Source organism: Leucoraja erinacea, unplaced genomic scaffold (genome assembly GCF_028641065.1).
Source record: "Leucoraja erinacea ecotype New England unplaced genomic scaffold, Leri_hhj_1 Leri_104S, whole genome shotgun sequence".
NCBI lineage: Eukaryota > Metazoa > Chordata > Chondrichthyes > Rajiformes > Rajidae > Leucoraja > Leucoraja erinaceus.
This window is the reverse complement of record NW_026575286.1, coordinates 183,731-209,950: the sequence shown is the minus strand read 5'-3', so window position 1 is coordinate 209,950 and position 26,220 is coordinate 183,731. Positions and strand designations below refer to the sequence as shown.

Genomic DNA, 26,220 nt, shown 5'->3' with positions numbered 1-26,220 from the left:
TCATACGAGGGTGGGAGCGGAGGGCACGAAATCCCTCATCGTAACTCCTCATAAAATACAGATCAAACTTCAAACTGGTAAGTTCTCGTTTAATCTTACTATTTTACTTCGGAGTCACGTGAGTGACTTCGTGAAGATTTCAAAGCTCTGTGACCTCATGCCGTGGAACGAGTCCATGCTTCACAACTGCCTTGGGTATTGGGAGAGAGCATCATTAGTAGTTTTAAAACACAATTATACAAAGAGTTGTGTGGTATAACGAAAAAATATAACACTTTTTAAAATTTTGAGAATCATAACCCTGTAACCTATCGGGCAAATTATTTTGTTGAACCTAAAATGTTTTCTTAATACAATGATGGCTCCAAATAAACTGGTTTATTATACAACCTGTGGAAAAACCCTTTTTTAAAATGACCCTCCTGCCATTCTGGGGATTTGGTCTGTGGGTACCTGTACAATATTGCTGCGGATGTTGCTGCAGTCCTGGTGGAATGAGAGTTGGAACATCAGTGTCTATTCCTGCCATTTTGAGCCACCTTGATATAGTTTGAGTCGTGACCCTATCATGCAGTTTCTTGTAAGAGATAAACAACTCCATACTCTGACCTCGAATGTTCCGAGTATATGCTATGTATTGTTAGATGTGTCTTGTTATACACAGTCGTTTGCCATATGGGTGTACCATAAAATCAAACCCTAGACCCGAGGAACCAGATCTGTTTTCTTTTATTAAATCCTGTATGACAACACCAGTTTCTCGGTGAGATGATCAGGGAGTCCAGGCTCTGTTTGCTTAATGGCTGGACTTGTTGTGCGGTAAATAACACCATGAGCATAACCATCTTCCTGGTCTGTTACTGAGGTGACAACGCTGTTATGAGCTACAAGCTCCTCAGCATGTTGAGAAAACGACACCCACGTCCCAGATTTCGGAGTACCTGGTTTGCTTACCAGGGGTGCGCTCCCACCGCGTGCCGTTCCGATCCTTGTGATAGGTAATTGGAGAGTGCACTTGTGGCACTATTAATGGCACTGTAGCTCCATCGATTATCCTAATGGAGGCTTGTTAAAATCCCAATACGGCCAGAATGTTTTTGGCCGAGATTGTTGTCCAAGCAGTATATGCCCCATTTCTTGATGTGTCCAAGGTACTGCTTCCGTGTTGACAGTCTTAGTGCAGATGAGATGAGATTCATCGTCCTGTCTGACAGTATAGTGGGTCTGTTAGACTCTACAAATCAATAAATCCATAGTGTTATGGCATGGAGTCTCCAGTCACTGGATAAATCAACAATTTTTTGGCAATGTTCATAGGGAACATGGTTCTAACACCATCCCCTGTAAGACTGAAAACCATGATTGAGAAGGTCAGTCGGGTACTCTGAAAATTCCAGATGCCGAGTGTGGTTGAATTTACCCTAGTACCCCATTGATGGGTCCGAACGGGGGAAAACCTCACCCTATGGCTTATTTACATAACAATGCCAAGCTGGTTTACGAATTTTAGTACATAATATTGGGGCTAATGGTTGCCCCTTTTGTAAGCTCTATATTGCCAAAGTTCCTCTATTGAGTCAATGCCTGCCATATAGAAACCCGCAACTGACACCAAGTCTTTATCAATAATAAGAGCATCCATCTTAAAATGAATATCTAGAACAAATGTGTTTAGGGTTAAATCAATGATAATCCTGCAACCCTACTCTATTTTATTTTAATAAATATGTTCAATCCAATCTTTCGTGTACAAATCTTGTAGCACCATGTGGGTTTTAGATTGTTTGGTTTATGTAAGGACAAAATGCCCTTCTGGTGTATGATGTACTGTGGTTATTGGGATGAGAAAAACCCTATCAGATAACCCTGAATACTGCTGAGATTATATGAATCTGTAGTGATTATATACCATACATAACTGTAGTGTTGCAACCTCCCCTACCCTCGTAGGTCCCTATTTTAACAGAAGAAAATAAGGTTCTGGTTTAATATTTCTTGTTCGGGGTTGTGTGGGAGGTTTAGGCTTCCGCATCTTCCAGGGTGGCCGCCCTGGCCATACCCTAAAACGGATCCTGCAGGTTATATTGATTTCTGACACTGCTACTGGTATGAGCCACATTTTTTATGGCCTTGCCTGTGGCTGGTATCATGCTCCAAAATAGGCCCTTGCGCTGGCCTTAATGAGCCCCAGTGTCTTGGCTTAGTCCACACACGGTTCTTTGTTTGCAAATGGTAGCATTTTTGGGGTCCTAGTGCTGGCTGAATGGCCGCCTTCCACTTGTAGTTCAGGTCATATTGCATATTATTAAACAGATCTAGTGCGTCTTGATGGTCTTTGGTTACCTACGTTTAGTCCAGGGTGCGGGTGTATGCTATGATGCCTTCCGTCAATCCCTTGAAGGTTCTCTGGATCTTGAGGTCCTGGTTCCTGATGTTCGTCCATATGCTGCCAAATGCATTGGTTTACACTGGGCACCTGTAATGCCTCACCGTTGCCAGGTGGCAGATGTCTGGCCAGTGTTTGTAAATTTTTTCCCTTGTTGGCGTATGTGGCCAGACATATAGTAATACTATTGCCATCCTGGATCCAAGTCTACCCATGTTTGACTTGGCTAAAGTAATCAGCCACCATGTCCAGCAGAGTCCCTGCTGTGTTAGGATCATGGGACGCTGCATTACCAGGCTCTGGCCCATCAGGGTCCTGCCTACTCTTTTTTATAGAGTTAGAGATCTCTAGGGTCCCGCACGGGGTACCCATGTGGGGCTTAACTGCTGCCCACTTGTCTTTTGTTCTGCGGACCCCTCTTGCAAGTCAACCCAGAACTGACCCACAGTGCTCCCCTCTGATGGGGTAGAAGCATTGTGCAGCCCTCAAAGAGGTACTGCTGTGGTTTTATCACGTTGGAGCAAGGCTCCATACACCGCTTCTTCCCGCTCCAGCCCTCTCGGGCGCTGGTTGCCGGTGGTTTTATGCACTCCTACTTATATGGTCCTTAGATAAGGGACATATAAGACATTAAAACTGATGATAACAGCTACTATAGTTTTTATTTAATATATATGGTCCGTAGATAAGGGGTGTATCAGATATTAAACTGATAAGAACAGATACTACACTTGATCTTAGCCAAAAAGCCGAGAAGCGATTATTGTAACTAAAACCCCGATGGGACTGACCCTGGTACTCACATACTGGTCCCTTGTAGTAGATTGCAGCCAGTCAACTGCAAAGTCCTTTGCTGTCGAGAAATGAACTTTCTCACCATGCTGGAGCGAAGTTGGGCACAGGTGTTTTTCCCTCTCCGGGAATCGATGTGCCCATGCTGCTCCTGCTGTTGCCAGCTCCTCACGAAGTGCCAGCTGCCACTGCTGCTGCCTGTGCTGCTGCCGCTGTCTGTGCTCCTGCCGCTGTTAGTGCTGCTGCAGCTGCCGGCTCCCACTGCTGCTGCCGCTGCCGCTGCTGCTGCCGCTGCCGCTCCTCCGTGGTTCTCCCGCCGGCCTTACATGGACCTGGTCCATGTCTGCACCTAGAAGGTAAGTTGAAGGAAACGCAGGGTCTCTTACCTGCTGTTCCCGACTTTCCTTCTCCCGCTGGTGACCGTCGTTCCCTGTGTCGGGTTCGAGCCGCTTGGACCGACCCCGGTGTTCACGGGCCTGGTCCTTCGCGGCAGTTCCGCAGCCGGTAACCCCGGCTGTTCCTATGGATCCCCTGGACCCTGGGCCTTACCTTTTGAAGAAGGTTTTCAGCCCGAACGTCCCGTTCCGACTCCATCAGTGCCGCTGCACTCGCTGAGTGTTCCGAGCCCCTCGCTGGTCCGAGCTGTCTGTCCCGCAGCCTCTGCGCTGGCTGCTACCGACTGCTCCCAAGCCAGTCTCGTTTGAGACTGGCATAGGGACCTTTTTTACTTTGCTTCCCGCCCGGCCGAGAGGTGAATTTTGCCGGTGCGGGAGCAAAGTCGGGCTCAGGTTGTTCCCCTCCAGGGAAACTCGTGCTGTTGCTGCTGCTGGCTGCTCGCCCTCCACGGGTCTCCCCGCCGGCTTTCCGCAGCCACCTAAAAGTAAGTAGTAAAAAAGGAACGCAGAGTCTCTTACCTGCTGTTCCCGACTTTCAAATTCTCCCGCTTGGGGAACGCCGTTCCCCCCTGTGTGACTCGTTGCAATGCGTGTAGCGATATGACACGCATGCGTGGAAGCGGGGTTCTTCACGAAGTCACTCACGTGACTCCGAAGTAAAATACCTGATATATATTCACAAATGTTCAATTAATGTAAAACATAATCTAATTCAATTTAAAATTGTACATAGATTATATTATTCCAAAAACAAGATTGAACAAATTTTATCCAAATATATCCGCCACTTGTGATAAATGTCTAGCCCAAAAGGCAACTATAACACACTCCTTAGTTTCCTGCATAAAACTTTATAGATTTTGGAATGATATTTTGAAATATTTACAAAATTATTCAAGACAAGAATGGAACCTAATACTGAAATGATTATATTTGGTGTAATGGTAGATGGGAATAAATTGAACCCATCCTTTCTGTACAGGTCCCACCTTCCCCAAAAGAAGTCCCAATGATCCAGGAACTTGAATCCCTGCCCTCTGCACCAGTCTTTCAGCCACGCATTTATCCTCCACCTCGCTCCATTCCTACTCTAGAAAGGTGGATGAGCTTAGAGTCTGGATAGACACCTGGAAGTATGATGTTGTGGCGATCAGTGAAACGTGGTTGCAGGAGGGCTGTGATTGGAAACTAAATATTCCAGGATTTCGTTGCTTCAGGTGTGATAGAATTGGAGGGGCAAGAGGTGGAGGTGTTGCATTGCTAGTCAGGGAAGATATTACAGCAGTGCTTTGGCAGGATAGATTGGAGGGCTCATCTAGGGAGGCTATTTGGGTGGAATTGAGAAGTGGGAAAGGTGTAGCAACACTTATAGGGGTGTATTATAGACCGCCAAACGGGGAACGAGAATTGGAAGAGCAAATATGTAAGGAGATAGCAGAGATTAGTAGTAAGCACAAGGTAGTGATTGTGGGAGATTTCAACTTTCCACACATAGACTGGGAAACACATTCTATAAATGGGCTGGATGGGTTGGAGTTTGCAAAATGTGTGCAGGATAGTTTTTTGCAGCAATACATAGAGGTACCTACTAGAGGAGGGGCAGTGCTGGACCTCCTGTTAGGAAATGAGACTGGACAGGTGGCGGAGGTATGCGTTGGGGAGCACTTCGGGTCCAGTGATCACAATACCATTAGTTTCAATATAACTATGGAGAGGGTCAGAACTGGACCTAGGGTTGAGATTTTTGATTGGAGAAAGGCTAACTGATGCGATGCGAGATGATTTAAAAGGAGTGAACTGGGACATTTTGTTTTATGGGAAAGATGTAGAAGAGAAATGGAGGACATTTAAAGGGGAAATTTTAAGAGTACAGAATCTTTATGTTCCTGTTCGGTTGAAAGGAAACAGTAAAAATTGGAAAGAGCCCTGGTTTTCAAGGGAAATTGGACATCTTGTTCGGAAAAAGAGGGAGATCTACAATAATTATAGGCAGCATGAAGTAAATGATGTGCTTGAGGAGTATAAGGAATGTAAAAAGAATCTTAAGAAAGAAATTAGAAAAGCTAAAAGAAGATATGAGGTTGCTTTGGCAAGTAAGGTGAAAGTCAATCCAAAGGGTTTCTACAGCTATATTAATAGCAAAAGGATAAGGAGGGATAAAATTGGTCCATTGGAGAGACAGAGTGGACAGCTATCTGCAGAGCCAAAAGAGATGGGGGAGATATTGAACAATTTTTTTTCTTCGGTATTCACCAAGGAGAAGGATATTGAATTATGTGAGGTAAGGGAAACTAGTAGAGTAGCTATGGATACTATGAGGTTCAAAGTAAAAGAAGTACTGACACTTTTGAAAAATATAAAAGTGGATAAGTCTCCAGGTCCTGACAGGATATTCCCTAGGACATTGAGGGAAGTTAGTGTAGAAATAGCCGGGGCTATGACAGAAATATTTCAAATGTCATTAGAAACGGGAATAGTCCCCGAGGATTGGCGTACTGCGCATGTTGTTCCATTGTTTAAAAAGGGTTCTAAGAGTAAACCTAGCAATTATAGACCTGTTAGTTTGACTTCAGTGGTGGGCAAATTAATGGAAAAGATACTTAGAGACAATATATATAAGCATCTAGATAAACAGGGTCTGATTAGGAACAGTCAACATGGATTTGTGCCTGGAAGGTCATGTTTGACTAATCTTCTTGAATTTTTTGAAGAGGTTACTAGGGAAATTGACGAGGGTAAAGCAGTGGATGTTGTCTATATGGACTTTAGTAAGGCCTTTGACAAGGTTCCTCATGGAAGGTTGGTTAAGAAGGTTCAACTGTTGGGGATAAATGCAGGAATAGCAAGATGGATTCAAAAGTGGCTGAATGGGAGAAGCCAGAGGGTAATGGTGGATGGCTGTTTATCGGGTTGGAGGCAGGTGACTAGTGGGGTGCCTCAGGGATCTGTGTTGGGTCCTTTGTTGTTTGTCATGTACATCAATGATCTGGATGAAGGTGTGGTAAATTGGATTAGTAAGTATGCAGATGATACCAAGATAGGGGGTGTTGTGGATAATGAAGAGGATTTCCAAAGTCTACAGAGTGATTTAGGCCATTTGGAAAAATGGGCTGAAAGATGGCAGATGGAGTTTAATGCTGATAAATGTGAGGTGCTACACCTTGGCAGGACAAATCAAAATAGGACGTACATGGTAAATGGTAGGGAATTGAAGAATACAGTTGAACAGAGGGATCTGGGAATAACCGTGCATAGTTCCTTGAAGGTGGAATCTCATATAGATAGGGTGGTAAAGAAAGTTTTTGGTATGCTAGCCTTTATAAATCAGAGCATTGAGTATAGAAGCTGGGATGTAATGTTAAAATTGTACAAGGCATTGGTGAGACCAAATCTGGAGTATGGTGTACAATTTTGGTCGCCCAATTATAGGAAGGATGTCAACAAAATAGAGAGAGTACAGAGGAGATTTACTAGAATGTTGCCTGGGTTTCAACAACTAAGTTACAGAGATAGGTTGAATAAGTTAGGTCTTTATTCTCTGGAGCGCAGAAGGTTAAGGGGGGACCTGATAGAGGTCTTTAAAATGATGAGAGGGATAGACAGAGTTGATGTGGACAAGCTTTTCCCTTTGAGAATAGGGAAGATTCAAACAAGAGGACATGACTTCAGAATTAAGGGACAGAAGTTTAGGGGTAATATGAGGGGGAACTTCTTTACGCAGAGAGTGGTTGCGGTGTGGAATGAGCTCCCAGTGGAAGTGGTGGAGGCAGGTTCATTGGTATCATTTAAAAATAAATTGGATAGGCATATGGATGAGAAGGGAATGGAGGGTTATGGTACGAGTGCAGGCAGGTGGGACTAAGGGGAAAAAAAATTTGTTCGGCATGGACTTGTAGGGCCGAGATGGCCTGTTTCCGTGCTGTAATTGTTATATGGTTATATGGTTATACATCTCAAAATCTATTCCTTAACTATGGTTTAATAATAGCAAAAAAATTAATACTTAAATTTTGGAAGGGTACATCAATACCAACGCTTAAAATGTGGATTGCAAGTATGTTGGACAAAGCTCATCTTGAGGAAATGCGATTCCTCCTAATGGATAAATCAGACCAATTCATAACGAGTTGGTCTCCATTCGTCGTTTTTTTGGAATCATATGGTGCAACACAATTGTAAAAAATAACTGTTTCAGGACTGGACGAGGGTTGGTCAAGATTATAAATAATGATCTTTTCTTTTTTATTTTATTTCATTTTCACTATTTTCTCTCTCAACTTTCTTCATTTACTCGTTTTCTTTCTTCACACACTATATATTTCACATCTTTCTATCCTTTACTATCTAACTTATTTTTCTTATTCTCATCTTTTTTCAATGTAACAAAAAAAAAAGAAGTTGTACATAAAATGTATTATGAAAATATATATTAGGCACTTTGTTGCCATATGACTGTACGTACTTCTAATAAAATAAAATATTAAAAAAAAAAAAAAGAAGTGCGGAGGGGTATGTAGTTGTGCGCGACATCGCACGGGGTTCCGAAATTTTTGCAGTGAACAAACTCTTCGCACGCCAATGACCTGTCGCGGAACTGACGGCCAAAGTGGGACAGGTCCAAGACCCTGGAGCGATGCAACATCTCACCTCCAACAGCAGCAGAAGCAGGCTAACGATCGCTGAACTTGGCCTGGGGCTCACGGCCGTTGCGGTCCTGATCTGCCCCCACTTCTACTCCCAGAGCGGGGCCAAGAAAATTGAAGATAGACACAAAATGTTGGAATAACTCAGCGGGACCGGCAGCATCTCTGGAGAGAAACAATGGGTGACGTTTCGGGTCAAGACCCTTCTTTTCAGACTGAAGAAGTCTCGACACGAAATGTCACCCATTGCTTTGCTCCAGAGTGCTGCCGGTCCCGCTGAGTTACTCCAGCTTTGTGTCCATCCTCAAATGACGTCACGCGCTCCAGACGGCTGTGTGTACGCATGTAATCGCGCCCGACCTTCACGGGACCGTCGCAGCTCAACGGGGAGGGATGGATGTGGGGAGGAGGTAGTTTTATGGGGGGGAGTGGGGTGATGAGGGGAGGAGCTGGAGGGTAGGTGAGGAGGGGTAGAGATAGAGCGGTTCGGAAGGAGAGGGACAGGTGTCGACAAGGAGAGTAGGAAGGGGTTGAAGGAAGGGGGAGGTGTAAGGGAGTCACCACAAGGGAGGGCATGTATGGAGGAGAGTAGTTTTAATGATTCATATCAGTGCCTCTCTGCTGCGTCATGTAGTGTAACCAAAGGCCTTATGAACCTTGCCCAAATTACCTCTCCTAATGAGGAAAAGGACACAAATTCTTAGACTATGCCAAAATCTACTCTTTGGATTTTGATACTCGATACAAAAGTAGAATCAAGCAACTTTTTCCTCTTAACTGCATCGGGTACGTAACGAAGAGGACACACTTCTGGAAATCAATGAAGCATCAGTCTAAGAATTTGTGTCCTTTTCCTCGTTAGGAAGGGTAATTTGGGCAAGGTTCATAAGGCCTTTGGTCACACTACATGAAGCAGCAGAGAGGCACTGATATGAATCATTAAAACTGCTCTCCTCCATACATGCTGTCCCTTGTGGTGACTCCCTTAGATAGATCCTTTATTGTCATTCAGACCTTACGGTCTGAACGAAATTATGTTGCCTGCAGTCATACACAGAATCAATAATAACAAAACATACAATAAACACAAATTAAACATCCACCACAGTGAGTTCACCAAGCACATCCTCACTGTGATGGAGGCAAAGTCTTAGTTTCCATCTCTTCCCTCCTTGTTCTCCCTCTGCGCTGAGGCGGTCGATCCAGGCCGGAGATGCCGCTCTCCAGTCCAGCGGACCTCCGTGGTGATGTCGCCGCTGCCGAAAGCCGGAACGCCGTCTCCGCTCCGAGACGGCCCGCCACAGCATCAGCTCCGGGCCGCCGCCCCAGCTCCAGGTCCCGCAGTCTCCGCACCGGGCCGCTGCCCCAGCTCCAGGTCCTGCAGTCTCCGCACCAGGCCGCTGCCCCATCTCCAGGCCGATGCCCCAGCTCCAGGTCACTGCCCCAGCTCCGGGTCCTGCAGTCTCCGCACCGGGCCGCTGCCCCAGCTCCAGGCCGCTGCCCCAGCTCCAGGTCGCCGCCCCAGCTCCAGGTCCTGCAGTCTCCGCTCCGGGCCGCCGCCCCAACTCCGGGTCTCGCAGTCTCCGCTCCGGGCTGCTGCCCCAGCTCTGGGCAGCCACCCCAGCTCCAGGCCGCCGCCCCAGCTTCGGGTCCCGCAGTCTCAGCTCCGAGTCCCGCTGCATCAGCCCCAGGCCGCCGCCGAAAGCCAGAACGCCGCACCAGCAAGTTGGGCCACCGCTGCTCAGCCCCGAAGACGGCCAGCTTCTCGTTGGTAAGTCCTGGCTGGCTCTGCCTCCGGAGCCTCGGGGTCAGTCGCAGGCTGGAGGCCGCCAGCTCCGCCATTAGGCCTCAGCGCAGACGGAGGCAGAGAAGGGGGATACGACATGAAAAAGTCGCATTCCCCCGAAGGAAGAGACAGAGAACATGTTCCACCCCCTCTAACACAACCCAACAAACTAAAACTTAACCAAAACAAGACAAAAAAAACAACAGAAAAAAGTAAAGACAGACGGACTGCAGGCGAGCCGCAGCTGTTAACAACGGTGCCTTAGACAGAAAGACACTGATATGAATCATTACAACTGTGATTAGACTGTTCTATAATGCACCAAAGATACTTCCTTCATTATTTGAGGCGTGTACACACAGCAGACATTTGAAATTTGTTATAAACAAACATATGATCAAGGGGAGAGAAGTTCTGCCAGAAACAATCAAACATTTGTTCCACATTATGTATTCTTTGTTTACTTAAATATTATATTGCTGTGAAACATAGAGCTGGACAGCATGGAAACAGGCCCCTTGGCTAAACTTGTCCATACTGACCACGTTGACATTCTGGGCTCGTCCCGTTGATCCAAAAAAAGGTAACACCTGAGATCCTACTTACTGTAAATCTCTACTCTCTCACCTTGAGCCTGTGCCCCCTTGTTTTAGATATTTATAGAATCTTGCATCCATGCATTATCATCATCAACGGGCACAGTGCCTTACGATGCTGTTGTACGACAGTGATCGCAACTTCTACTGAAGTGTGGATGGCCGTTGGCTCGCTAGGAGCTCATCCGCCCTTTGACAGGTCTTGTGTTTGGTCCTGCTGGTGGTCCACAGCCCCCTCCTCACCTGGCAAACCAGGTGGGGGAGACGGTTTAGTCACCGACTATCTGATCATGGAGCATGTAGCACGGGATTACATGGTACCCGTGGTGAGGGAAACTCCCCCCGACCTCACGGTATTAATATAATCTTTCATCCTAGGTGACACAGTGGCGCAGTGGTAGAGTTGCTGCCTTACAGTGCCAGATACCCAGGTTCAATTCTGACTACAGGTGCTGTCTGTACGGAATTTGTACATTCTCTCCAGGACTATATGGGTTTTCCCTGGGCGCTCTGGTGTCCTCACACACTCCAAGGACGTACAGGTTTGTAGGTTAATTGTCTTCGGTAAAGATGGTAAATTGTCCCTGGTGACAAAGATCTGGTGCATCTCTGGTTAGTGCGGACTCGGAGGACCAAAGGGCCTGTTTCCGCGTTGTATCTCTAAACTAAACAAAACTCATTGCATCAACAAATATTAGTTAGTTTAGAGATACAATGTGGAAACAGGCCCTTCGACCCACTGAGTCTGCGCCGACCAGTGATCCCCGCGCACTAACACTAACACTATCCTACACGCAAGGGACAATTTACAACTTTACCAAAGCCAATTAACCTACAAGCCTGTACGTCTTTGGAGTGTGGGAAGAAACCGGAGCACCTGAGAAAACCCGTGCAGGTGTCGGGGAGAACGTGCAAACTCCATACAGGCAGCACCCGTAGTCAGGATCGAACCCGGGGCTCTGACGCTGTAAGGCACAACTACCACTGTGCTACCTGCATCAGTCAGAGTGGAATTGTTCATGTTGCTGCATTGTACTCAATGGGAGATCATCCACTGGAAAAGACGTGCACTTTCAAATGAAAATCTTCTTGGAAACCCAGGTGTTAGAAATCCCAGAAAAGTGCACTATATTGCTTTCCTTTGGGCTAAGGCTATTTCTGACCGCAGAATATGACAGTTATCACAGGTGGGGATGTGGGTTCAATAAAATGGATTAGAGTTATAAGGTCATAGATCGAAGCAGAATTAGGTCATTCGGCCCATCACGTCTACTCTGCCATTCAACAATGGCTGATCTATCTTTCTCTCCTAACCTCATTCTTCTGCCTTCTCCCCATAACCCCTTACACCCGTACTAATCAATAATCTATCTATCTCTGACTTGGTTGTTAAAAAAATTGTGATTGATGGTTGCAGTAGGCCAAAGGGCCTGTTTCCATGCTGTAGCTAAAAAGACACTTGGACAGGTACATGGATAGGAAAGGTTTAGAGGGACATGGGCCAAACGCAAACAAATGGGACTAGCTTAGATGGGGCATCTTGGTTGACATGGACGAGTTGGACCGTGGGGCTTGTTTTCATGCTATATGGCCCTATGATTATGTTTAGTTTATAGATACAACATAGAAACAGGCAGCGAGTCCATGCCAACCATTAATCACCCATTCACACTCGTTCTATGTTATCCCACTTTCTCATCCACTCTCTACACACACTCTGCAGGAGCAATTTATAGAGGCCAATTAACCAAACATGCCTGTGTTAGATGGATATGTGTCAAACGTGGGTAATGGGACTGGTTTATCTTGGTCAGCATGGATATGTTGGGCCGAAGAGTCTGTGTCTATGCTATATGAGCCTGTGACTCTATGAATCCCTGTGCCTGTATGGCTATGAATTTATAGCTATGAAGGGCTATGGCTTTTTAACTCGTTGCTGTACTGACTAGAAAAATGAATTGATATGGAAGATTCGATGCTAAATATGTTTGATCAATCGTTTTACTGACCGGTTATTTCTACGTTAAATCTTCTGCTTGTTCACAATACAAAAGATCTACTGGTGATGTTGGCACAAGAATAGAGCTGCTGCCACACAGCACTAGGGACCCAGGTTCGATCCTGACCTCAGGTGCTGTCTGTGTGGAGTTTGCTCGTTTTCCCTGGTTTCCTCTGGGTGCTCATGTTTCCTCCCACATCCCAAAGATGAGCAGGTATGTCAGTTAATTGGCCTCTGTAAACTGCCCCTAGTGTTTAGTGGAATAACTGGTGTGACCAGGCAATGGTCGGCATGGACTCGGTGGGCACAACGGCCTCTTTCCATGCTGTGTCTAAACAAAATTAAATGCCCTGCTCTCCACATCTCACACTGGATTTCATCACTGACACGATTGCACCTGTAAAAATAAGTGACACGTCAACATTTCAAATGTTTTTACTGCTAAAGCTGATTTCCGTATTGTATGTTCAGTAATAAAATTTATAGCTGGCTTGAAATATGTTGATATGGTTCAGTATAAATTAGATTCATTTCAGAAATCTGATCATTTGGTCGCAGAAGGGTACAGAATCTAATTATGAAATTCATCACAGTATTTCTTCTGTCTCTGGAGTACCTTACCTTTGGTGGTGTTGTAAGATGTTCTGACTTGAAGCTAGTGAATAATGGTTATGATAATGTTGTCATTGCTATTCACCCAAAGCTTCCAGAAGATGAAAACCTCATTACAAAAATCAAGGTAGGAATTTCTTAATTGACCTTTCAATGTTTTTTAATTGTATAAATGTTTAGAGTATAGTCTAGAGATAAGAGATACAGGGTGGAATCAGGCCCTTCAGCCCACCGAGTCCACAATGACCATCGATTACCCGTTCACACTAGTTCCTTGTTATCCCACTTTCACATCCTACACACTGAGGGCTATTTATCGAAACCAATTAACCCGTAAACCCGCACGTCTCTTTTGCAATGCAGCACCCGGAGGAAACCCATGCAGTCACAGGGAAAACGTACAGATTTCATATAGTCGGGATCGAACCCGGTCCCCGTCGTTGAGAGGCAGCAACTTTACAGCTGCGCCACCGTGCTGCCCTATTGTTGTTGCAAGTTTTGAAAAAAACAAAGAGCCTTCCATGTTTTATTTCTTGTATGAAGGAGTCAGGTATTCCGTCTCTTGAGCAGAGGATTCTATTCAATTAAAATGATGGCTGATAACATTAAAAAGTGAGATGGTTTTCCGATTTTTTTTAAATTGTGTTTACACCAGGACATGGTGACGTCTGCCTCATTCTTCCTGTACAATGCCACCAAACAACGAGCTTATTTTCGAGGTGTGAAAATTCTAATACCCATCACATGGACAACATATAAAGGCCTTCAAAGACCAACCACGCAATCCTACGAGAAGGTAAAATCTAAACCATTATCAATGGTGGTTTCACTATTTGTTATTTTCATGAATGTTCCCTCATCCACACTGTTACTTATTCTTAAGCATCAGTATCTCAAATGCAAAGTCTGAAGCATGCGTTTTGCTTTATTATAGTTTACTAGTTAATATCTGGAGTCATAGTCTTAGAACTTTACAACAGAGAAACAGGTCCTTCAGTCCAACTTGTCCATGCAGACCAAGATGCCCCATTCTCCCGTGTTTGGCCCATATCCCTCCTTAATCAATCTGATGAAGGGTCTCGATCTGAAACGTCACCTATTCCTTTACTCCAGAGATGCTTGCTGACCCGCTGAAATACTCCAGCATTTTGTGTCTTTCTCCCTCTTAACCTTTCCTATTCATGTACCTGTCCAAGATTATTTTAAATCACATTTTTCTTTATTACATAGAAACATAGAAATTAGGTGCAGGAGTAGGCCATTCGGCCCTTCGAGCCTGCACCGCCATTCAATATGATCATGGCTGATCATCCAACTCAGTATCCCATACCTGCCTTCTCTCCATACCCCCTGATCCCCTTAGCCACAAGGGCCACATCTAACTCCCTCTTAAATATAGCCAATGAACTGGCCTCAACTACCCTCTGTGGCAGAGAGTTCCGGAGATTCACCACTCTCTGTGTGAAAAAAGTTCTTCTCATCTCGGTTTTAAAGGATTTCCCCCTTATCCTTAAGCTGTGACCCCTTGTCCTGGACTTCCCTAACATCGGGAACAATCTTCCTGCATCTAGCTTGTCCACCCCCTTAAGAATTTTGTAAGTTTCTATAAGATCCCCTCTCAATCTCCTAAATTCTAGAGAGTATAAACCAAGTCTATCCAGTCTTTCTTCATAAGACAGTCCTGACATCCCAGGAATCAGTCTGGTGAACCGTCTCTGCACTCCCTCTATGGCAATAATGTCCTTCCTCAGATTTGGAGACCAAAACTGTACGCAATACTCCAGGTGTGGTCTCACCAAGACCCTGTACAACTGCAGTAGAACCTCCCTGCTCCTATACTCAAATCCTTTTGCAATCAAAGCTAACATACCATTCGCTTTCTTTACTGCCTGCTGCACCTGCATGCCTACCTTCAATGACTGGTGTACCATGACACCCAGGTCTCGCTGCATCTCCCCCTTTCCCAATCGGCCACCATTTAGATAATAGTCTGCTTTCCCGTTTTTGCCACCAAAATGGATAACCTCACATTTATCCATATTATACTGCATCTGCCAAACATTTGCCCACTCACCCAGCCTATCCAAGACACCTTGCAGTCTCCTAGCATCCTCCTCACAGCTAACACTGCCCCCCAGCTTAGTGTCATCCGCAAACTTGGAGATATTGCCTTCAATTCCCTCATCCAGATCATTAATATATATTGTAAATAGCTGGGGTCCCAGCACTGAGCCTTGCGGTACCCCACTAGTCACTGCCTGCCATTGTGAAAAGGACCCGTTTACTCCTACTCTTTGCTTCCTGTTTGCCAGCCAGTTCTCTATCCACATCAATACTGAACCCCCAATGCTTGTGCTTTAAGTTTGTATACTAATCTCTTATGTGGGACCTTGTCGAAAGCCTTCTGGAAGTCCAGATACACCACATCCATTGGTTCTCCCCTATCCACGCTACTAGTTACATCCTCGAAAAATACTATAAGATTCGTCAGACATGATTTACCTTTCGGAAATCCATGCTGACTTTGTCCAATGATTTCACCACTTTCCAAATGTGCTGCTATCCCATCTTTAATAACTGACTCTAGCAGTTTCCCCACTACCGATGTTAGACTAACTGGTCTGTAATTCCCCATTTTCTCTCTCCCTCCCTTCTTAAAAAGTGGGGTTACGTTTGCTACCCGCCAGTCTTCAGGAACTACTCCAGAATCTAAAGAGTTTTGAAAGATTATTACTAATGCATCCACTATTTCTGGAGCTACTTCCTTAAGTACTCTGGGATGCAGCCTATCTGGCCCTGGGGATTTATCGGCCTTTAATCCATTCAATTTACCCAACACCACTTCCCGGCTAACCTGGATTTCATTCAATTCCTCCAACTCCTTTGACCCACGGTCCCCTGCTATTTCCGGCAAATTATTTATGTCTTCCTTAGTGAAGACGGAACCAAAGTAGTTATTCAATTGGTCCGCCATATCCTTGTTCCCCATGATCAACTCACCTGTTTCTGACTGCAAGGGACCTACATTTGTTTTAACTAATCTCTTTCTTTTCACATATCTATAAAAACGTTTGCAGTCAGTTTTTATGTTCCCTGCCAGTTTTCTTTCATAATCTATTTTCCCTTTCCTAATTAAGCCCTTTGTCCTCCTCTGCTGGTCTTTGAATTTCTCCCAGTCCTCCGGTATGCTGCTTTTTCTGGCTAATTTGTACGCATCATCCTTCGCTTTGATACTCTCCCTGATTTCCCTTGTTATCCATGGATGTACTACCTTCCCTGATTTATTCTTTTGCCAAACTGGTATGAACAATTTTTGTAGTTCATCCATGCAGCCTTTAAATGTCTTCCATTGCATATCCACCGTCAACCCTTTTAGAATTAATTGCCAGTCAATCTTGGCCAATTCACGTCTCATACCCTCAAAGTTACCTTTCTTTAAGTTCAGAACCATTGTTTCTGAATTAACAATGTCACTCTCCATCCTAATGAAAAACTCAACCATATTATGGTCACTCTTGCCCAATGGGGCATGTACAACAAGACTGCTAACTAACCCTTCCTCATTACTCAATACCCAGTCTAAAATACCCTGCTCTCTCGTTGGTTCCTCTACATGTTGATTTACATAACTATCCCGCATACATTCCAAGAAATCCTCTTCCTCAGCACCCCTGCCAATTTGATTCACCCAATCTATATGTAGATTGAAGTCACCCATTATAACTGTTTTGCCTTTGTCGCACGCATTTCTAATTTCCTGTTTGATACCATCTCCAACTTCACTACTACTATCAGGTAGTCATTAACACCCATCTGCACATTCAACTCATCCACCTTATTACGAATGCTCCTTGCATTGAGACACAAAGCCTTCAGGCTTGTTTTTACAACACTCTTACCCCTTATACAATTATGTTGAAAAGTGGCCCTTTTTGATTTTTGCCCTGGTTTTGTCTGCCTGCCACTTTTACTTTTCACCTTGCTACCTATTTCTTCTACCCTCAAAGGTCCTGCTTTTCAACATTTTTCCGAGCTCTCTAAAGTCACGCTGCAGAATATTCATCCCCTTTTTTCCGACATCGTTTGTGCCGACATGCACTACCACTTCCGGATGTTCACCTTCGCCCTTGAGGATTTTCTGCACTCTGTCCGTGACATCCTGGATCCTGGCACCGGGAAGGCAGCACACCATCCTCGCATCCCGTCTGTTGCCGCAGAAACCCCTGTCCGTACCTCTCACGATGGAGTCTCCCACTACAATGGCCTTGCCTGCCTTAGGCCTTTTTGGTTTTGGCTCAACAGCCCTATTCGCATCGCAAGCCAGTCCGCCGCTCACGTCTTCTGTCCCAACAGCTTCTAAGCGGATGAACCTGTTTACAAGAGATACACCACCCGGGGACGTTGGCATTCCATGCTTCCCTCCCTTTCTCACTGTCTCCCACCTTCTCTCTTCCAGTACCTTAGGTGTAACAATCGTACTGTAGGACTTGTCGAGGAACGACTCCGTTTCTTGGCAGATGATTGGACAAAAGCCGGCGATAAAATGATAAAAAGTGCAAAATGTGATCAGGATAGTGGAGGTGTGAATTGTGCCGCCAAAGGAAGGAATATACCTAGATCCCTGAATTAATCATCCAGCCAAATGATTCCATTACCCATATTTCAGAAACATCAGATATATGCTGCTGTCTGGTTTATGCCTTTTGTTTCATTTCAAATTTAGAGTCACACAGCACCAATACAGGCCCTTCAGCCCAACTCATCCATGCCAATCAAGATGCCCCATCTAAACTAGTTCCATTTGCCCACGTTTGGCCCATATCCCACTTAAACCTTTCCTTCATGGGCTGTAGTCATAGGCCAAGCCAATGTCAAATTGCCCCTGAGCTGAATAGTTTGTTCGGCCATTGTAGAGTCAACGGCCCTGATGCGTTTAGGAAGCAGATCCGTCAGACAAGCTAAGTGTGACACTTTACTGAAGAACATTAGTGAATGAGAAAGCAGCTTCTTTTTGTTCTCAGAATAGCCCAACCATCTGAAATAATTGTTAGTGACTTAATTAATTCCCTTAATATTGTTCAATCTTTGATCAAAATATCTGCCAGCTACTGTTCAAAATGTAGTCTTTCCGTTGACAACAAAACCTTTTCACTGTACCTCAGTACACGTGACAATAAACTAAATTCAAACTCAATACCTACCAACATATCTTGGCTTAAAAGAATAGTCCTCGCCAAACACTTGTACTCGGTCCGCCAAGGTCTGTTAGATCTCTAGATTGCTAACCATTTCAACTCCCCTTCCCATTCTATACTGACCTTTCTGTGCTGGGCCTCCTCCATTGCCAGAGTAAGGCCACAATCAAACTGGAGGAACAGCACCTCATGTTCTGCTTTAGTACTTAACAATACATCAGCATGAACATAGAATTCTCTAATTTTAAGTAACTAACCAACAGCCATCCCTTTCATTTTTCCCCAACTCCCTACCTTGTGCCTCATCCATTTCTCTCACTATTTGTGACTCCTTCCTCTTCCTCCATCCCCTTACATCTTTATCACTTCCTCTGGCTTCATGTCTCGTGCTTTTACTCTCCATCACACAACTTTTTGTCTTCCTCCCATCTCTGGCCTTGGTCCACCCATCTGCCAATGACCCCCCCCACCTAACCTGTATCCACCTATCACGGCAGACTTTGTCCCACCCCCACCTCTCATCCAGCTTCTCTCCCATACGACTATCGGTCTGAAGAAGGGTCCCGACCGGAAACATCGCCTCTCCATGTTCTTCAGAGAAGCTGCCTGACCCGCTGAGTTACTCCAGCGTTGTGTATCTTTTTTGTAACCAGTATTGAAGTGCCTTTTGTCTATATATATATATATTTTATTATTGTCTTGAAAAGGAACTCTCTTAACTTATTTTTCTGCTGCCTTTGTATGTCTGTGCAAGGCCAGCAGCATAATCAAGGATGTCGCACCCTGGTCACTCCCTCTTCTCTCCACTCCCTTCAGGCTAAAAGTATAAAAGGGTAAAAACACACACCTCCAGATATAGGGATAGTTTCTTCCCAGCTGTTAACAGACAACTGAACTACTATCTACCTCATAGATGACCCTCGGATCCTCAGACTATGTTTGATCGGAATTTACTGGCTTTATCTTGCACTAAACGTTACCCCCTTATCATGTATCTGTACACTGTGAATAGCTCGATTATAATCATGTGTTGTCTTTCCACAACAAAAGCTTTTCACTGTCCCTCGGTGTGAAACAGGCCCTTCAGCCCACCGAGTCCGTGCCAACCAGCGATCCCCGAACATTAACACTATTCTCCACACACTAGGGACTATTTATATTTATAGAAAACCAATTAACCTACAAACCTGTACGTCTTTGGAGTGTGCGAGGAAAACGAAAATCTCGGTGAAAACCCATGAGGTCACGGGGAGAACGTACAAATTCCGTGCAGACAGCGCCTGTAGTCGGAATAAAACCTGGGTCCATGCCGCTGTAAGCGCTGTAGGCAGCAACTCTACCGCTGCGCCATCATGCCGCTCTCTATCTGTGGTTTAACTACTTATGTTTTGCAGTGTTTTTTTGTTTTTAACTCCCCTGTCTTTATCTTCCTAGGCTGACGTGATCATTGCTGATTCACATGTGAAGTTTGGTGATGACCCATACACTCTCCAGTACGACAGGTGTGGTGAACGGGGCCGGTACATTCACTTCACCCCGAACTTCATGCTGAACGACGGTGTGATCGATGTTTATGGCTCACGAGGTAACAACTTTGTAAGAAAACATTTTCAAATGTGCAACTGGTTAGAATTTCTTGTTTAGTTCAGTTTAGATATGCGGAGCGGAAATAGGACCTTCGGCCCACCGACTCCGCGCCGACCAGTGATCCCCGCACACTAACACTATCCTGCTGCAATAGTGACAATGGGACAATTTTACCGAAGCCAATTAACCTACAAACCTGTGTGTCTTTGGAGTGTGGGGGGAAACCGGAGCTCCTGGAGAAAATCCACGCTGGTTTTGCGTGCGAGCCACAGAAGCAGTCTACAAACTCATATTACAAGTACGGCACGCTCTTAAATCTGTATTCCTACAGCAACATTTCTTACTTTAACTACTATCTACCACATTGATGTCCCTCGGACTATCCATGAGTGGACTATGCTGGCTTTTCCTTACACAAAACGTTATTATCTTATCATGTATGTGTACACTGTAAATGGATTGTTTGGAATCATGTGTTGTCTTTCCGCTGACTGGTTAGCACGCAACAAAAAGCTTTTCACTGTACCTCAGTACGCATGACAATAAACTAAACTGAACAGAGAATGGGATTGGGAGGGATAAATAGATAAGGCGAGATCTAATGGTGGAACAAACTCGATGGGCTGAATGACCTAATTCTGCGCCTATGCCTTATGATCTTAGGTCTTTTAATGGTCCATATATTGTGTAGAGTGGCATTGCGTGCTAGATGATCACAATTAGGGTAAAAGCCGATCATGGTTACCTTACCCTTAAAGATGTGCCATCACGTTGTCAAGGGTACAGAATGTTGCCAGGCTGGAAAGGGTACAGAGAAAATTCACAAGGATGTTGCCAGGGCTACATACAGAGAGAGGTTGAATTGGCTGGTTCTCTATTCCTTGGAGCACAGGAGGAAGAGGGGTTATTTTATAGAGGTGTATAAAATCATGAGATGAATAGATTGGGTAGATGCACAGAGTCTCTTGCTCAGTGTAGGTGAATCGAGGACCAGAGGACATGGGTTTAAGGTACAGAGGACAAGATTTAATAGGAATCTGAGGGGTAACCTTTACACAGAATGGGTGGTGGGGGTATGGAACAATCTGCCAGAGGAGGTAGTTGAGACAGGGACTACCCCAACATTTAAGAAAGTTAGACAGGTAAGTTGATAGGGCAGTTGGAACTAGTATGGCTGGGACATGTTGGCCATTGTGGACAGGTTGGGCCGAAGGGCCTGTTTCCACACTGTATCACTCTATAACTCTACAACACTACAACAATGTTTAATCAATATGTTAGTGTCACTTGGTAAAGTTGCATTTTGATGCAATGCTTGCACAGAGCACTCAAGCCCTGATGCTTCTGTTCAGTTTCAGTTTAGTTTAATGTCAGGTCCAGCGTAAAGCTTTTTGTTGTGTGCTAACCAGTCAGCAGAAAGACAATAGATTGCAAATAATCTCCCATTTAAACCCTCAGTGTTGGATAAAGGGTTTGCACAATGGAAAAATCATGGAATTAAAAAGATGGCACATCTTTATAGAAATGGCATTTTTCTATCGTTTCAGGAGTTACAACAGAATTACGGATTACATTCAAATAGTTTTTTAGATATTTACAATTTAAAGATTATGTTAAAACACATACATGAGAATACAGAACCAGAGAACCAGAGATTCTAGATGAATGTTTGAATAAACACTCTAACACAGTCAAATTAATATCTTACATTTATAATACATTTATGGATTATATCTTATATTTGTAATACATTTATGGACAGTGAGAATTCGTCGACGGAATTATACAGACTAGCATGGGAAAAGGAATTAGCTCAACCTATAACGAAAGATATTTGGGGTGAAAGCCTACAACATATACACCAATGTTCGTTAAATACCAGACATTCTTTAATACAAGTACTACATAGACTGCATTATTCTAAAACAAAATTAAATAAAAATGTTCCTAATATCTCTCCTATCTGTGATAAATGTCAATACCACATGGCTAATTTAACCCATACTTTTGTAAACTGTATAAAAATTACAAATTACTGGATGGATATTTAAAAAATAATCTCTGTAGTCGTCAATATCCAAATGGACCCCGACCTAAATTAATAATATTGGGCATATCAGAACAATACCTAAAACTCACAATAAACCAAAGAAATTTCCTTGATTACAGTATAATAATTGGGAAAAAATTGATATTAAAATTTTGGAAAAACCCAACAACCCCCATAATCAAGATGTGGATTATGGAGATGTTGGAGACCTTACATTTGGAAAAAATTAGATAAAATTGACAAACCAGAATTATTTATTAGAATATTTAATAGATTATTTGAAGGGGTAGTTTGAACCGGTACGGAGGCCGGACTGAAGCCTGAACCCTGGAGTAGATGAATAGTTATGTTCTCTGACCTACAGACCTATCTCCAAAGTTGTATTATTGATAGTTTATCCTATTTTTCTAATTTCTTTCTTTCTTTCTTTCTTTCTTTCTTTTTCCTATCTATAAATATAAATAAATAATTAGAGGGAATGTTAATAGGTAACCGATAAAGGAGGATCCCAGCTACTTTGGTAACTGGGTCCCTGGACACCTGGATATTTAATATGTAACCGTTAACTCACAATAAACCAAATCTGAGGAAGGACATTATTGCCATAGAGGGAGTGCAGAGACGGTTCACCAGATTGATTCCTGGGATGTCAGGACTGTCTTATGAAGAAAGACTGGATAGACTTGGTTTATATTCTCTAGAACTTAGGAGATTGAGAGGGGATCTTATAGAAACTTATAAAATTCTTAAGGGGTTGGACAGGCTAGATGCAGGAAGATTGTTCCCGATGTTAGGGAAGTCCAGGACAAGGGGTCACAGCTTAAGGATAAGGGGGAAATCCTTTAAAACCGAGATGAGAAGAACTTTTTTCACACAGAGAGTGGTGAATCTCTGGAACTCTCTGCCACAGAGGGTAGTTGAGGCCAGTTCATTGGCTATATTTAAGAGGGAGTTAGATGTGGCCCTTGTGGCTAAGGGGATTAGGGGGTATGGAGAGAAGGCAGGTACGGGATACTGAGTTGGTTGATCAGCCATGATCATATTGAATGGCGGTGCAGGCTCGAAGGGCCGAATGGCCTACTCCTGCACCTAATTTCTATGTTTCTATGTTTCTATGTTAAACAAAGTCTGACCTGGTTTGGATTATGATATGCAGATGCCTCTAATAAAAATGTATTTAAAAAAACGAAAAGAAACAATACATGATTGCAATCGAGCCATTCACTGTGTACAGATACATGGTAAGGGAATAAGGGAATAACGTTTGCTGCAGGATAAAGCCAGTAAAGTCCAATCAAAGATATTCCGAGGATCACCAATGAGGTTGATAATGAGAGCGATGTTGCACTTTAACAAACTAGTCGGCTGAATGTGTGCAAGGTGTGCCTCTTCCCCTCTCTTATAGTCTTTAAGATGCTCCTTACAAAGCTGTAAGGGGGTTTCACAGTGGTCGAGTTGCTGCCTTACAGCACCAGAGACCCGGGTTTGCTCTTGATAACGAGTGCCGTCTGTACGGAGCCTGGACGTTCTCCCAGGCTTGTACGTGGGTTTTCTCTGGCTGCTCCGCTTTTGTCCCACACTGCAATCGAGATTCACGTACAGGTGGTAAGGGTAGGTTAATTGGCTTTGGTCAAAAATAGTAAATTGTCCCTAGAACTAGTTTGTACGATACTGCTATTGTATAGGGTAACCGCTGGGCCGAAGCGCCAATTTCCGCCTTGTAACTCTAAAGTCTGTGCCTTTGGCCAAACGTTTGGTCGTCTGTTCTAACATCACATTGTATAATTGAATAACGTTCCTCCCCCACCCTAGTTCCCTGACCTGTTTCACTGTCCTCCTGATTAATTTTACTGCTTGTATGACTCATTGTCACCTTTACCTTGGCCAACAAAGAACCACTCCACATTTCCTTCAACATTATCAACTTTGATATGTCATTTTCACACCGTACATTCTCTGTGTACCCTTCCATATCTCCAGTCTCCCTCAACTGACTCTCAGTCTGAAGAAGGATCTCGACGTGTAACGTCACCCATTCCTTCTCTCCAGAGTTGCTGCCTGTCTCATTGAGTTACTCCAGCATTTTGTGTCTATCTAACGTTCCAATGAAGCTCATTAGTTTGTCTTGTTGAGTTAAAGCAGTTCCAACAATGGAAGCAATGCTTTTCATAAGTTCATGTGATAGGAGCAGAATTAGGCCATTTGGCCCATCAAATCTACTCCACCATTCAATCGTGGCAGATCTATCATTTCCTCTTAACCCCATTCTCCTGCCTGCACCCCATAGCCCCTGACACATGTGACTATACCCAATACCCAATGACTTGGCCTCCAGTCTTCTGCAGCAATGAATTCCACAGATTCACCGCCCACTAACTAAAGAAATTCTTCCTCATCTCCCTAAAGGAACGTCCTTTAATTCTGAGGCTATGACTCTCTTTTTGTTTTATATTTGGTTGAGTCAACCCTATTTTGCTTCTACAGATCGGGTATTTGTCCATGAATGGGCTCATCTACAGTGGGGCGTGTTTGATGAATACAACGATTTGGTGCCGTTTTATTTCTCTAACGGTGAAATCCTGGCCACGGGGTGAGTCGCCTTTCAAACTAAATCAAATGGTTAGTAGGTAGACAATAAAATAAGATTTGTTTTTGTTGTTTCCAGGCTTGGAGGGTTAAAGGAATCAAGAGATACGGGGAGAATGCAGGAACGGGGTACTTATTTTGGATTATCAGCCATGGCCACATTGAATGGCGGTGCTGGCCCGAAGGGCCGAATGGCCTACTACTGCACCTATTTTCTATGTTTCTATGGATGTAGTTAGCGCACTTACACCCGTACCTAGTCTTCTGTTGCTCGAGTATTTAATAATGCATACCTCAAGATTCGGGACAATTTCTTCCCAGCTGTTATGAGGCTATTGCTCTGTCCTCTCGCCAACTAGAGAGCAGTCCTGACCTCCCATTTACCTCATTGGAAATCCTTGGACTATCTTCAATCAGACTTTACTGGACTTTATCTTGCACTAAATGTTATCCCCTTTATCATGTATCTATACATTGTGGACGGCTCGATTCCAATCATGTATAATCTTTTTGCTGACTGGATAGCACAAACCAAAATGACTTTTCACTGTATCTCGGTACATGCGACAATAAACTAAACTGAAATAAAACGTGCAGTGGGAGAGACAAGAAGTGACAATGTTTTAAAGAGAACCTTCAACATGGAGGATGCAACTTGAATAAGTCTTGTGTTCATTTCTTTTGAATGTTGCAGAAAGAGCGCTGCAGGCAAATAATAATAAAAATGTTGGGGTTTGTCTTCACTTTTAGGTGTTCAAAAGAGATAAAGGGAAAGCATGCTGAATGCAGGGGAGGATCCTGTGATTCCTGCGGGATTAATAGCAACACAGGACTCCCAAACAGAGATTGTATGTTTTTTCCGGACAAAACGCAAACGACAGCGGCTTCAATAATGTATCTCCAAGGATTGAAAGATGTAAGTTCAACAGCCAAGATTGGGGCAGCACGGTGGTAGAGTTGCTGCCTTACAATGCCAGAGACCCGGGTTCGATCCTGACTACGGGTGCTGTCTGTAAAGAAACATAGAAACATGAAAAATAGGTGCAGGAGTGGGCCATTCGGCCCTTTGAGCCTGCACCGCCATTTGATATGATCATGGCTAATCATCCAACTCAGTATCCTGTACCTATCTTCTCTCCATACCCCCTGATCCCTTTAGCCACAAGGGCCACATCTAACTCCCTCTTAAATGTAGCCAATGAATTGGCATCAACTACATTCTGTGGCAGGGAGTTCCAGAGATTCACCACTCTCTGTGTGAAAATTATTTTTCTCATCTCGGTCCTAAAGGATTTCTCCTTTATCCTTAAACTGTGACCCGTTGTCCTGGACTTCCCCAACATCGGGAACAATCTTCCTGCATCTAGCCTGTCCAACCCCTTAAGAATTTAGTAAGTTTCTATAAGATCCCCCCTCAATCTTCTAAATTCTAGCGAGTGCAAGCCGAGTCTATCCAGTCTTTCTTCATATGAAAGTCCTGACATCCCAGGAATCAGTCTGGTGAACCTTCTCTGTACTCCCTCTATGGCAAGAATGTCTTTCCTCAGATTTGGAGACCAAAACTGTACGCAATACTCCAGGTGTGGTCTCACC

General features: G+C 44.1%; 1 protein-coding gene and 1 pseudogene across 1 annotated transcript in view; one reads left to right on the top strand and one right to left on the bottom strand.

Annotated features, from left to right (window-relative positions):
• Positions 1-3,039: 3,039 nt before the first annotated feature.
• On the bottom strand, positions 3,040-3,147 carry LOC129715181 (U2 spliceosomal RNA; annotated as a pseudogene).
• Positions 3,148-13,139: 9,992 nt separating this feature from the next.
• Positions 13,140-26,220, top strand: part of LOC129715175 (calcium-activated chloride channel regulator 1-like) — a 31,782-nt gene continuing 18,701 nt past the window's right edge. Inside the window, exons 1-5 of the mRNA XM_055665043.1 lie at positions 13,140-13,336; positions 13,865-14,005; positions 19,839-19,989; positions 24,526-24,631; positions 25,378-25,543. Coding sequence (XP_055521018.1) covers positions 13,175-13,336; positions 13,865-14,005; positions 19,839-19,989; positions 24,526-24,631; positions 25,378-25,543 — 726 coding nt within the window. The 5' untranslated portion in view covers positions 13,140-13,174. The remainder of the gene's footprint in view (positions 13,337-13,864; positions 14,006-19,838; positions 19,990-24,525; positions 24,632-25,377; positions 25,544-26,220) is intronic.